This window comes from Cololabis saira, chromosome 2, assembly GCF_033807715.1.
Source record: "Cololabis saira isolate AMF1-May2022 chromosome 2, fColSai1.1, whole genome shotgun sequence".
Classification (NCBI taxonomy): Eukaryota; Metazoa; Chordata; class Actinopteri; order Beloniformes; family Belonidae; genus Cololabis; species Cololabis saira.
The window spans coordinates 24,875,722-24,889,565 of NC_084588.1; the positions used below are offsets into that span (position 1 = coordinate 24,875,722).

Consider the following 13,844-nt stretch of genomic DNA (forward strand, 5'->3'; position numbering starts at 1 on the left):
TACCACCAGGGCGGCGCCAGGCTGGTGGCGGTTGGAAACAAACCGGCCAAAGGGATTGTTTCCAGAGGGAAAAAGAGAAAAATGACTGAGGAGAAAAGGGGATTCAAAAAACTAAAAAATGTCATCCTTAAAATAGGTAAAAACGAAAAAATATGAAGGTTTAATTACTTTTAATCCGGATTAAATCCTTTTTTATTTTTTATTTTTTTTTGTAATATTGTTGCTGGTGTTTCTATGTAATATATACTGTATGCTGAGTCATGTTTGTTACACATTGACCCAAATATGTCATTTAAATTCTGATTAAATGAAAAAATCTACAAAAAAAGTGGATAAAACTTGAATAATTCACATATTAACAAATTGAAAACTACAATTAAAAAAAATAAATTAACATTTAAAAAAAGAATAATCCTTTAAATATATAAAAACTAAACAATATGAAAGTTTAATTACTTTAAATCCTCCTTATCCGTTTTAACGCTCATCAGCGTTAAAACGGATTGACCCGCGACGTTCCAACAAAGGGGGACAGGGCCCGTGCACATGAGACGACGTGACCGGCCAGGACGACCAGGAAAGGGGGACCGCCCGGCTGCCAGCGACGCTGCATCATTTTTTTTTTGTTTCAGGGGCTGAACGAGAGGAGAAACGGGAGCTGCTCGCATTGAATCACCAGTGGGAGCGTGAAATCAGTACCTTGTGGACAGGGACTCGAACCAGGAGTTCTAAAGCCCTAGGACGCCGCCAATAACATCCAGGGCAGCTCAAAGTAAGAGGCTTGTGTCTGGGCAGAGTAAGTTTAAAGCAGTTAGCGTTGATTGTGTTTACTGTTTTTTGTTTTGCATATTACTGTGTAATGCGCCGACAGTCTCTCATGCAGACCGGCGGTCATTGTGTTTGTTAAGTGATCACTCACTGCCGAAGCGGTTCGTGCTCCTGTTTCCCATCAAAGGTTTAGAGCGAGGGTGGTGGGTTCAACCCCAGACACTAGCTCCTGAGAGGGAAACAGCAGAATGATAAAGGTACCGGCGGTGAGAGACCACGCCCGTTTCAACAGCTGTTGGCGTGATTATCTGCAGTGTTGTTTTGCTTATTCTTGTGTAGCATGCCGACGGTCTCTCATGCAGACCGGCGGTCGTTACGCGTGTATTTTACTGTGACTGTTTTTCCTTTCCTTCTCCCTAACCCACACGGACACGTTAGTACCTAGACCAATACTTTCAGTAGCCTGTGTCGACAAAACCTTCCCCGTAGTTTTGAAAAGCGCGCGACTCAGTCACCACATGACACATTTTGTACAAACCAACAGTCCACAATCCCAAAATGTACTGTCATAGACCAGAGAATCCAGAAAATATTTAAATTTAAGGAGCTGGAGTCAAATAATTTTTTACTTTTTATTCTTAAAATAAAAGAAGCTCAAAACAATCAGTCAATTATTGAAATAGTTGGCAAATAATTCAATAGTTGATTAGACATCGATTACTCGTTGCAGCTCACACAAACATCTTTTTTATTGGTTTAATTCAGTTATGTTACGGTATCATTAACAACACAGGCACCATACCATATGGTATGCTTGTCTTGAAGATGATGGGTTAAACTAAAGCCAAGGAATCTGAATTAACTAAGAGTAATTTATGCACAAGTTATAATTTCTGAATACCCAAACTTAATCTCTGATTTGGAGCAAGAGTAACTTGTTTTTAGATAAGCCGTCAGCAGCAGGGTTGTCTTTGCATTACCTCCCACATTACATTTCTTACCAATCTCAAAATCAGGACAGCACCATATTTATTTAACTTTAGTCCAATAAGCTGAAAAAGAAAATGTAAAAACTTTAATTGGCAGAGCCAGAGTTTTTTGGATGGCTGTGTCAGAGCCAATTTCATTTCCACCAGACTTAATAATATTGTCTAAGGATCACTTTCAAAGCATGTGTGTATGTGTGTGTCTGGGTGTCTGTGTGCATTCGAGCACCGTAATATTGGAAGCAGTTCTTTCTGGAAAGTTGCCAATTGAGAAAGAAGCCAACAGCATGGGAAAGATGGAGAGAAGAACAAAGTAAACAGGGTACACTGGAGAGAATCGTGATGGTAGAACAGCATCAGGACGTACACTGAGTTGCAGCACACAAACACATGCACTGAACACACACGAACAAACACACAAGAACTGAAATGTACATTCATGCACACAAACTCCCTCCAAGCAAACACATGTTCCCATACCCACTATTATTTTTTACCTCATGCTTTTTCATTGTTTCTCTTAGACACAAATGGGGAGATGTATTATTGCTGCTGCACATTTCAAAAGCACATTTTTGATCCTCAGAGACTTTATCTTTTGAAGTACACTGTACAGCTCAGGTCCCAGTCAGAAACACTCAGGCAATAGTTGTTTAAGTGGCGAAAAAAAATAACTTAGTTTTATGGTTTATCAGGATAGATGTGAATGCGAGCAACAAACCACATGGACTGACAACGACCAAAATGATTTCTGCACATGAAAACAAACAGCCTTGATTGTTATAATAAGTGCACATGCCAAACTTTAAATGGATATGAAACATTTCAAAAGAATTACAACACAGCCAACAGATGGATGCCAGTAGTCAGCAGATGTACTGTACAGAGATGAAGCATCAGAAGATGACGACAATGTAAATGGACCAGTATATGCATTCTAACTCAGTGATCAGTGGGGTAATGTAAGGTAATGAGAGTAGATGTGTCCAGGTAATCATACAAGAATGGATCAAGTCAGTGAGTCACAGGCAAATTCATCTGCTTGCAGAAGACACAAAGACAAATTGAAAACTGGAGTCAATCTGGCGGACTCTTCGCAGGCCATGATCAAAAACAATAATATAAAAAAGGTATCTGATATGGTGAGGGAATTAAATTGTAAATTATAATTTCATTTTCAAGTAAACCATCACCAAGGAGACTGCAGTTAATAATGAAATGATTATTATTTATTCATGATCTCTCCATAGACATAATGTTTAACCAAGGTCTCTGAAGACAGCTGTTTAGTAAAGTTTCAATATAAAGCTTGAATCTAATTATTTTCCAACTACACTGCTATTTTTTTAAATAAAAAAAAACAGGAGAACGGTTGTGCAGCTGGTAGTGCAGCCGTCTCACAGCAAGAAGGTCCTGGGTTCAATTCGCCGCCGGGGACGCTGTGGGCGCCCTTGGGTAGCTAATGTGAGCTACCCTCACAAAAACATGCACACAGTCCTGGGCTATACATGCCCCTCTGGCCAGCCGGGGCACCAGATGGGGTGGGGAGGATCTGGCCGGAATAACGTGATCCTTCCACACGCTACGTCCGGCCAGAGAAGCCCCACCCTGTCTGGTGAAAAGAATTGACCCGTCACTCCTCAGGTTAAGGAGGAGACCTGAGCTCAGTGCAGGGCCCTCCCTGGGTTGGCAGAGGGGAGCAATGCCCAGGACTGTTACTTAAGTATGATATAGGTTAAAAATCGAGGATAAAAACAGAAAAGCCAAAGATAAATACCATTACCTGGTGACTTCTGAGAAGGGTGCCAATGAAAAATTGAAATGTGTACATTTTCTTTACATCCTTCTGTCCATCAAAGTCAGCATTGAGTGTGTCCCTTCTTAGCAGCCCCATTATATTTCCCTCCCAGATTAATGAATTTCAGAGGGAGGGAGAGCAATTCTACAGAAGAAACTTGTTTCAGCCACATGTATTCACAATCCCATTCTTTCAGTCAATACCCACAATTTGTCAGCATAGTTGAGGGCAGGTACAAAGATTGACTAGTAAACAGTTTGTTATTTTGACTAAACTCTTACTTCATCACCACAGAGGTACAGTCTTTACAACTGCAGATGCTGTACTGATCTCCCATTACAGTTTTCCCTAACTTGTGAACTTGTGAAGATTTCGAGACACTTGAACTTCACTTAAGGCAGTTCCCTGCTCCCAACCCGAAGAGGGAATTCCACCTTTTTCCCGAACTGATGACCATGGTCTCAGATGTGGAGATTACGATTTTCACCCCCCCGTTTCACACTGTGAACAGCTCTAGTTAGAGCTGAAGATAGCCACTTCGCGATACTAGCAAGATCATACTGTACCATCTGTAATGAGTGGTAATGAAAACCACTCCACCAAACCAGATCCCCTCTGCCCTTTGGCTGAGCCCAGAATCTGTGATGGAGGCCAACCATGGCGGAGTCCAGCTCTCACCTAGAACGAATCTGACTTACTACAGACTCTTAGCTTGTAGCAATGGACCCAGTATCCCGTACAGGATACCCAATTGACAGGGGTAAATGCTTTTTTCAAGACCACAAAGCACATGGTGTCACGTGTTTGTTGATTCTGACCCAAATGCAGGAGAGACCAGGAGGCTGGATTTAAAAAAAAAAATGGTGATTTATTATCTTAACAAAACCAAAAACGCTGCTGAGCAAGATTGCAAAAAAACAGAGCTTAAACCCAAAATGATGACAGGAAGCATCGAGGGAAGAAACAGTACGGACCAGCAGGGAGCAAGGGAAAGACAAGGCCAGAGATACACAGAACGGTTGACGAGACACAGGTGCGGACAATCAGGGCAGATGGGGCCAACACAGTCAGAGTTCTGGGGGCCTGGTCACTGGGCCGGGCAGACCTGCGAGACAGCTCAGGGGGCCGCCCTGGGGACCGGGAAGACAGATTCATGGGGCCGCCCTGGGGACAAGGCAGACAGATCAGGGGGCTGCTCGGGCCTGAGCAGAGTCCCGGGCGGTGGCATTAGCCAAGCTCTTGGCGCTGGCTGAAGTGCAAGCAGGGCCCTTGGCAGGGACCTGCGGCTCGGCTGGGTCCTGAGTGCCGGCTGAGGGGAAGGCAGGGAAACAGAGACAGGCTGGGGTGCGTCCTGGACCACCTCGGGAACAGGGACAGGAGGGGGCTGCCGCCGCCACCTTGTGCCACAACCCAGTCTCACATAAAAACGTACCCTGCCTACGTTGGTCCAAAGTGCAAAAACGTAGAGGGGTTACAATATTAGCCCTTGAAACTGTTACATTTTTCTAGCCCTTGGAATGTATAACTGTTACATTTTTCTGCCGATTAGTTTTGCGTCCAAGTCACGTGACTTTTAAGATTCTGGCCGTGACACCAACAAACACGGTGGACATTTTTCATTTTTGAGTGAAAAAAATCTATATTTTGAGTTAGTTTCTGCATAGAAATGCGTTTTGATTACATTTCTAGCAATATATAAATGTACATAATCTGTTGCTTGCTCGTGGTTGCAACATTTTTTTCAGATCTCGTCAGAATAATGTAAAACTGGAACGTTTTAATAACATGAAATCGTTCCATTTTTGGTTGCTGGACAGTGCTGTGAGGAAAAATCAATATTTTGAGTTAGTTTCTGCATAGAAATGCGTTTTGATTACATTTCTAGCAATACATATTTTACTTTCATAATATTCACTCAGTAAATGTACATAATCTCTTGCTTGCTCATGGTTGCAACCAGGGCTGGACTGGGACAAAAAATCGGCCCGGGCATTTTGAGCCTAGACCGGCCCACCAGGTATTGATGGAAAGAAAATGAAGCCTATGAATGAAAACAAACGTTCTTGTGACACTGCTTGTGCACTGTCTTGTTGGTGTGTATGTTCTTGTCTAATAAACCTAAACCTACACCATCCCCCCCAGTCCCGTTATAGATGTACTTAGTACTGTTTCTGAGTAGACCAGCAAACTTGTATGGCAAGCCGTTTTAACATTTAATAGCTAGACTGGATATGTGTTGCAGATATCTGTAATTCAATTCTTCCTAGTCAAAAAGAACATTTCAGATATCTACAATGATATATTAACCCATTTTAAACAGGGGGAACACATTCTGACAGCGTGAAATACTGCTGTCAGAATGCGTTCCCCCTCTGTTTATCATGAAGGGATGCTCACACATCTTTCAAATTCATACTGCTGACTTCTTTCACCACCACAGATAAGTCCTGTGATTTTCAGGCTGATATCATCATATTTGACCATTTTAAACAGGGGGAATGCAGCGCTGCCTCTGTTTTTACTAACTAATGACCATGAATTGCCTAAACAGTGGGTTCTTCCAATATATGTATATATACAGAAAGTCTTTGCTGCGATGGCATCACTGTAGGTAAACATTTCTCCAAAAAGATTGATGTATTATTTCACCCACCCACTATTAATCACAGCATTATTAAAATTTAGTGACAATCAGGAATCCAAACACCACTGTCCCTGTCAAAAAAGCAACTTAAATTTGGAGTTGCTAATTTAGTTTTATAGAATATATAAGATATTGAATATGAAATCATCATTCTTCAAATAGTATAAATAATATCAATAATAAGCCACGCGCTCTAATGTTGTGACTACTCCAGCCAGAGCTGCCTTGGAGACTTGCGAGGCCCTGTGCGGAATGGCCGGGGGGGGCCCTCGCGCGCTCGCTACGCTCACGCGCGGGACATTTTTTGGGTTTTTCGGGTCGGATCGGGTGTCTATATGCGCAATTTTAACTCTCCAATTAGCAAAATACTGGATACCTTCCCCTGCCTCATCATCATTTGGCTTGCCTCGACGCGGGGCCCCACGGCTGCTTGAGACCCGGTTGGATCGGTGATTTTTGTAACAAATTTATCAAACGAGCCTTTCAGAGAGGCATTAAACTCTTCCATTTTCTTTAGTTTTTTTCTTTTTTCATCCCCTGATGGAAATTTCCTGATTCTGTCTCGTTCTCTCGACATTGTGTGACAGTTTGTTCCAGTTCCACCCGTCAGGATCAGAGCAGCTTGTGTCTGCGCTTGGTCTGACGCAGTTGTATTGAACAACAGACACGCGCATCATTGCACATATATTTATTGATATGCACAGACTAGTACACATTTAGGTCTGTAATGGAACGTGACTGTTGATATTTATAAGGGAAAAAACGAAAAAAAATTTGAAAAAAAAAAGAATTTAAAAAAAAAAAAAAAAAAAAACGGCCCAGGGCGCGAGGCCCCTTGGGGCGCGAGGCCCCTTGGGGAGCGAGGCCCCTTGGGGCGCGAGGCTTCAGCCCATAACCAATCTAACTCATCATAACCAATCGGCCAGTGGTACCAGTTGTTGTCAGGTAAAAAACAAAATCAAATGGGCCGATGGGCCTGCCCGGGCCAAAAAAAAAAAAAAAAATCGGCCAGCCCAAAATCGGGCCGGCCGATGGTGATTTTGGGCCGGCCCGGGCCCAAAAAAAAAAAAAAAATTTTTTTTTTTTTTTTTTTTTTTTTTGGGCCGGCCCGGCCCGGCCCGGCCCAAAATCACCATCGGCCCACCGGGCAAATGCCCGGTATGCCCGATGGCCAGTCCACCCCTGGTTGCAACGTTTTTTCCAACACAGTCTCACTCCGGAGGCGTCGGAATCCGACGAACGGTCAAGAGCCATTGGCGCCATCTACTGACGCACAAGGTACCCTTCTGCGTCTCTTTCAGACGCAAATAGGCTCCTATTGGCTGCAATGTAATCCCGTCTGCGGCTATATTTGACGCTCGGAGCAGGTGAACACCGCGAGCGTTTCCTCATTCCTCTTCTTTTTTTAAATGCATATACTTCAATTTAAAAGATGGTTTGATGACATTTCTAGCGAGAAATTTTCAGACACAAATAGAATACACCAAATTGTATGACATCTCCAATGTAATCCCGTCTATATGTGACGATCAGAGCAGTACTTCAATTTAAAAGTGTGGTTTGATGACATTTCTATATGCATTTTCCCCCACAATCTCTCTTCAGTGAGTGTATATTTTATATTAAAAACATTACTGTTTACTCAAGCGTACTCCTAAATTAAATACTTACCTGCTGTATTCTACTGCCCTTATTTCTAACAGCTTGTGCTCTTACAAGTTGTTGTATGTGTTTTTTGTATTTTTATACATATCCAATGTATGGGTACAATTTCACCCACAATGGGCAAGTAACCATATATGGTAACTTCAGTGTTAGATACAATGTTACTCGCGATGGGCAAGGAACCATATATGGTAACTTCAGTGTTAGATACAATGTTACTCGCGATGGGCAAGGAACCATATATGGTAACTTCTTTGACCTCGATTTGCATCAAGAATTTAAAAAAAATGAAAAAAAGAAAAAATGAAAAATACTCTGGTAGTAGCACCCAATAACACTCTAGGGTTGAAATTGTACATTTCCAAGTATTTCAATGAGTGCCCTATAAAGGGATATGTATATATATTAATGAGATAATTTATTAACAATGCACATATATATGCCTTAGGTTCTTACCAGCATGGTATTAACCATTAATATGTGTGCAGACAAAAAAAGAAAAGTTTGCTTTATAAGCCATATAAGCCAATCTTTAATAATCTGGATGTTACCAGTCCATACTAACTAAATACATTGCTAAAAAGTGCAAATAACTACCAAAGAAATGTAAATGTTGTTTTTAATTTTACACATTTTTCTAAATAGAGAAATCCCATAGCTAGATCCCTCAAAATTGTCAATGGAAAAAAGTATCACAAGCGTTTCAAACCACAGGAAATTTATTTGGAATGAATTCATACTTTAGTTTTTAAGATATATAATTTTATATATCGCGTCTTCATCCGGCGCTGAACTCAGCTTTGCTCACGGTATACCGTTTCGCGCACACAGATTTTGGTGGATCCATAATATGTGTGTGTAGGCTTGTATAGTGAGTATGAAAATGAGAGCAAAGAGCTGGACCAGTGCCCAATCAGAAACTTAGTAGACAGGTTAGCTGGACAGGAAATCTCCAAAGTGGGCAGAATACCCACAGGTCTGAAAAGTCACCAGAATATTCAAAGGCCTGGAAAAGTCCATACAAGTTAAAGAGAGACTAGGCAGGGCTTAAAGTCCAATATTCAATTAAAAGTCCAAAGGAAACAAAAACAATCTCCTACCTTTGGGGTGGGGGGATTAATTCCTCCCAAGGAAGAATGAAACACAAGTAACAAGATCTACCTGGCAGAGAGTGGAAGCCAACCGACCCACTATGTAGAGGGGGAAACAGTTGAGTGTGATTTTGGTTAATTGCAGGGAGGAAAGCACAGAGGGCAGATGTAAAGACTCACAGAACAGGAACCATGACAACATAATTGTTTTCCACTTTGTAAGGTGCAAGGAAAGAAAATGCAGATCCCAACCAAGAAAACTTCCTCCCAGCAGGGCTTTTATGGCATAAGAAAACAAAGCGACATTCTGCAGTGACAACAATAATGGACAAACTTTTTTACCAGCAATAATTTATTTGAGCGGGGCAGAAATAGGCTAAATGAATATGATTGACCCGGACATTTTTGGCACACTGGCGACAATTTCTTACCTGTACACAGCACGAAAAGATGAGTTTATGGGAATATGCTGACATAGCATTTAACCGGTAATGTTTGTGTTTGCTGGGTGTGTGTGGATGTTATTGGGAATTTACTGGTAAAAGAAGTTTACTGTGAAATACGGCCATTTCTGAGCTGTAATCGGGAGTTTACTGACCCCACTTTGTTGCCACGGGTAGAGGAACAGCAGGGGACCTGCTTAAGGCCTTTGTTTAAAAAGGAGCCATCAAACAAGAGCCATCAAACGGCCATCAACACTTCTGTGAGTTACCATTCAAACTCCCCCAACCTATGCCCAATTGGCCCACGTGAATAGCAAATGGAGATAGGGCCTTTATGTTATTGCGGGGGCGTGGCTAAGAATTGATTCAGCAATGTCATTGGTTTCTGTCTCACAGCGTTGAGAGTTGCGGGGGTCTTTAAAGTTTTTCCTAGTTAGTTTGTTTTGCTCCCGCCCGGTAGAACTTTTTTTGCTTTTGAGGAGATACTGCTGCGTTGTTGTAAAACATGTCGCATAAACGGTCCTTGGGCTTTTATCCAAATCAGAGCGCACACTACAAGACATGGACGGCAGATTTGAACTACTGGACGAGGAAGTGAAGAACTTAAGCTCTGATCGTGTTGAAACTTTCAGCTCCGATTCCACACCCGCAAAACGGATTAAAAGAGCAGAGAACACACGTGTTGCTGTAAGTAAGTTTGCTTATGACTATAAGGCACAATTCCTTTTACATTTAACTGCATGTCCACAGGAGGCAATAATGCTTAAATACTTTTAGAATCACACTAACTTTGTATTATTAATCTATACAGGAGGCTGTAAGACGTTTACACAATTCTGAAAACAACGCTATGAAGCTGGATCCAAAACAAAGGTAAATATATGTTTTTTGTTTGTAATCACTGTAATTTACCACAGCAAAATAAAAAATAAATGAATAAACGGCATTAGGAAAGAAATTGTTGAAAAGCCAAACTGATTTTGTAGTGATGGGTCGGTCCATAGACATATATAAACTTTATATATGTCTATGGACTTTATTAAAGGCTAGATGACTCGTCCGCGCTGCTGCCAATGCAGAGCGACGTCGTCACACGGCGGCCATCTTGCCACAGGAGAGCTCGCTCACTCTAACATTGTGTTTAATGGTGCATGTACTGCTTAAACAACCTTAACTTGCTCAATTCTCAACAGATTTTCAAACAGTTTGGTTTTTTATCAACGTCAGAGATGTAGTTATGACACTGCATACTTGTGAATAATTATAAACATTGAAAAACGTACTTTTATATGAAAATAACCAGAAACAGATAGCTATGACATGGTATTTATATTAAATCAATATTTCTATAGTATTCTTAGTAACGTGTCACGTGTGCTCAGTGTAGTCACCTGTGATCTAGATCTATTTTCTCCACACAAAAATAAATAAAAGGTTGCTTTGGGGTTTGAGTTTGTTTTTAATCAACTAATGGCTCCTCTCTTTCCCAACAGTATCAATTCTCCACATAACCTTGCAGTTACGACATACATGTTGGAGCAGGTCGGCATTGCTTTTCCTGACACAGACAGCGACGTGATAACAGGTAAAAAGAAAGGCACATCCATCCTTGTTCTTTTAGAATTGCTTTGAATAGATATTGAACCTAATTAAATTCTAATTGTATTTTTGCTTGCGCTTTAGCTGCTTGCAAGACTTATTTTGAGTCTTTGAAAAGGAGCCATCGTCTCGATCAGCCAGAAAATGCTCCCCAGAAAAAGAAATTAAACAATGCAATGAAGACTAGACAACGGAAAACAAGGGTAAGTTACAGCAATATTTGGGTTAGTGAGTTACAGTATATGGAACTGAGATGTTTTTAATTTAGTGTTAATTGAATATTGGTAAAAATTATACACATTTTAATTGCTACTCTATATTTTGCAGTTGCTGGCCTCCAGGGCTAGATGTGTACAGACTGACGCTGAAAGGGCTGTGTGGGCACGTGCAACCCTTGACCTGATGTCAGAAGAAGAAGATGGCGTCGTAGATGGACGGGCGGTGTGGATAGTTTCACCTCCACCCCAAAGAGACGAAGAGCTTTCTGATTTGTGCCAGGTGCTTCAGCAGAGGAAAGACAAGCAGAGTGCAGGGAGACAATGGCTCGTTTTTAGCTCTGTTAAACTCTTAAGTTGACCCGTTTGGTAGAGGAGCTGGGGCCATTCAGATCAAACTGTAAAAAAAAAAAAACTGCAAGAGAGAGAAGTGCTCACTGACTGGACTTAGTTTTGTGGAAGATTTGCTTTTAAAAGTGCCTTTTTTGTTTTTTTCATGTGGACACACACTGAACTTTTTGGAATACTGTGTTTTAATTTTCTGCAATAAATACATTTACTTGTACTGAGGTGGTTGCTTATTTGATTTCTGAAATGTGCATGTATTTGTAGCCTGGTAAACTGCAGGTAGCTTGCAGTAATCCTCTCGGGTGCAATTTTCTTTTGCACCAGTAGAGGCTGCTGTGCTTGGGGGGGGGTTGGGGGGATGGGGCTTGGGGGGGCTGGGGAGTGAGGGTTGGGGGGGTTGGGGGAGTGGGGCTTGGGGGAGGTTGGGGGGTGAGGGTTGGGGGGGTGGGGCTTGGGGGGGGGGTTTGGGGGAGGTTGGGGGGTGAGGGCTGGGGGGGTGGGGGGTGGTTGGGGGGTGGGGCTTGGGTCGGTGAAGTTACCCCCCCCCACCCCCCTCAAGTCTGGAATGTCACACCTTTGTGTGACAATAGCCAGCATGGCACCCTGCTGAGCTGGCTACTCCAAACACAGCAGGAGGTCCCAGTACAATACGGGTGTTTCCGGACCGGGAAAATTTTTCGTTTTCGGCTGGTTTACCTTACATAAATTCCCGTGCTAGCACCTGAAATACCGGGGGTATACACAGCCGTAAACCCTGGTTTTTTTGCTGTGGTATTTATTCAGCTGTTTTATGAGTTACCTATGAGGGGCCTAATAGATGTTTTATGGAGATTTAAAAAACTAAAATAAAGTAATTCATAAAAATAAAATAAAAAACAGTGATACCATGGTTGAATAAGTTTTTACCTCTCTCAGTCAAAAAGATGCTTGTGAACCTTAAGGATGATTTTTTTTTTTAAACAGCTATGTACTTTAATATAATCAAAGTCTTCTACAAAATGAAAGCATTGTATAATCTCAATGATATATAAAAGCTCAATCCAAAACTATTTCTTACTAAAGTGTTTCCCAACCCTGTTCCTTGGGGCACACTGTACTGTATGTTTTTGCTTCCCTGCTCAGACACACTTAATTGGATTACTGTCAGCTTGTCATCAGTGTCTACACAAGTTTATGGATTGTCCATTAATTTGAGCCAGGTTTGTTCGAACAAAGGCAACATCTAAAACATGCAGGGCAGTGTCACCCTGAGGAACAGGGTTAGGAAACACTGTCCTACAGGATATATTTCCTCACCTATACATGCTAAATTTGTTAGCAAGCTAAAACTCATAAGTTGACTGTAAAGCGAAGAACTTAATATGTAATGTCTTTAGCATTACTTAGGGAACATGACCTTGCTTTTTCACCGTCAAAACTTTTATGCTTAATGTGTATCATAATCTTTGGGTTTATGGACTCCAAAGTAGTATAGACAAATGTAAATCATGATCATTATCTCTAATGGTGTAATATAAAAGGATCTAAAACGTTTTTTAGAAGTTATCTTCCTCTATTCTCACCCTCGTCTCTCTTCCTTTCATCATCCTCTTCAGGCCCCACCACCTTCATCAACCATGGACATTGGAAGGTCCTGAAGATAATTTGCATTCTATAATTTGAGATGATCAAACTGACCATAAAAACAACACATTTCAGTCTTGAGTCATTTTTTTGAGTATGCAGTGGGGCAAAAAAGTATTTTGTCTGACACCAGTTCTGCGAGTTCTCCCACTTAAAAAGATAATAGAGGCCTGCAATTTTCATCACAGGTATATCTCAACCATTAGACACAAAATTAACAAAAAAAAACCAATCCAGAAAATCACATTGTGTGATTTTTAAAGAATGTATTTGCAAAATTATAGTGGAAAATAAGTATTTGGTCAATAACAAGAGTTCATCTCAATACTTTGTTATATACCCTTTGTTGGCAATGACACAGTACGTTTACATGCAGCAAAGAGATTGGATTTCAGATCGTATCAGATAAAGACATCCAGAAGACCCAATCACTTGTCTGAGTATACATGCTGTTCAGAGATCAGATAAATGGGGTGGTTGGGGGCTCTCTGGTGGTGGGTTGCCTCCCGCCCTCTTCTCGCCCTCTGTGGGGTTGCTGGTGGCCTGGGTTCCGGGTTCTTATTCGTCGGCCCCTGGTCCCCTGGGAATATATATATATATATATATATATATATATATATATATATATATATATATATTCATACATGTACACATACACACACAT

The 13,844-nt window shown here is 41.4% G+C and overlaps 1 protein-coding gene across 1 annotated transcript; it reads left to right on the plus strand.

The window, feature by feature from the left end:
• Positions 1–9,398: 9,398 nt before the first annotated feature.
• On the plus strand, positions 9,399–11,760 carry LOC133420252 (uncharacterized protein C14orf93-like). Its single transcript, XM_061709890.1, has 5 exons — positions 9,399–10,082; positions 10,207–10,268; positions 10,889–10,980; positions 11,079–11,197; positions 11,322–11,760. The coding sequence occupies exons 1-5, from the start codon at positions 9,957–9,959 to the stop codon at positions 11,568–11,570; spliced, it is 648 nt and encodes a 215-aa protein (XP_061565874.1). The 5' UTR covers positions 9,399–9,956; the 3' UTR covers positions 11,571–11,760.
• The last annotated feature ends 2,084 nt before the right edge of the window (positions 11,761–13,844 follow it).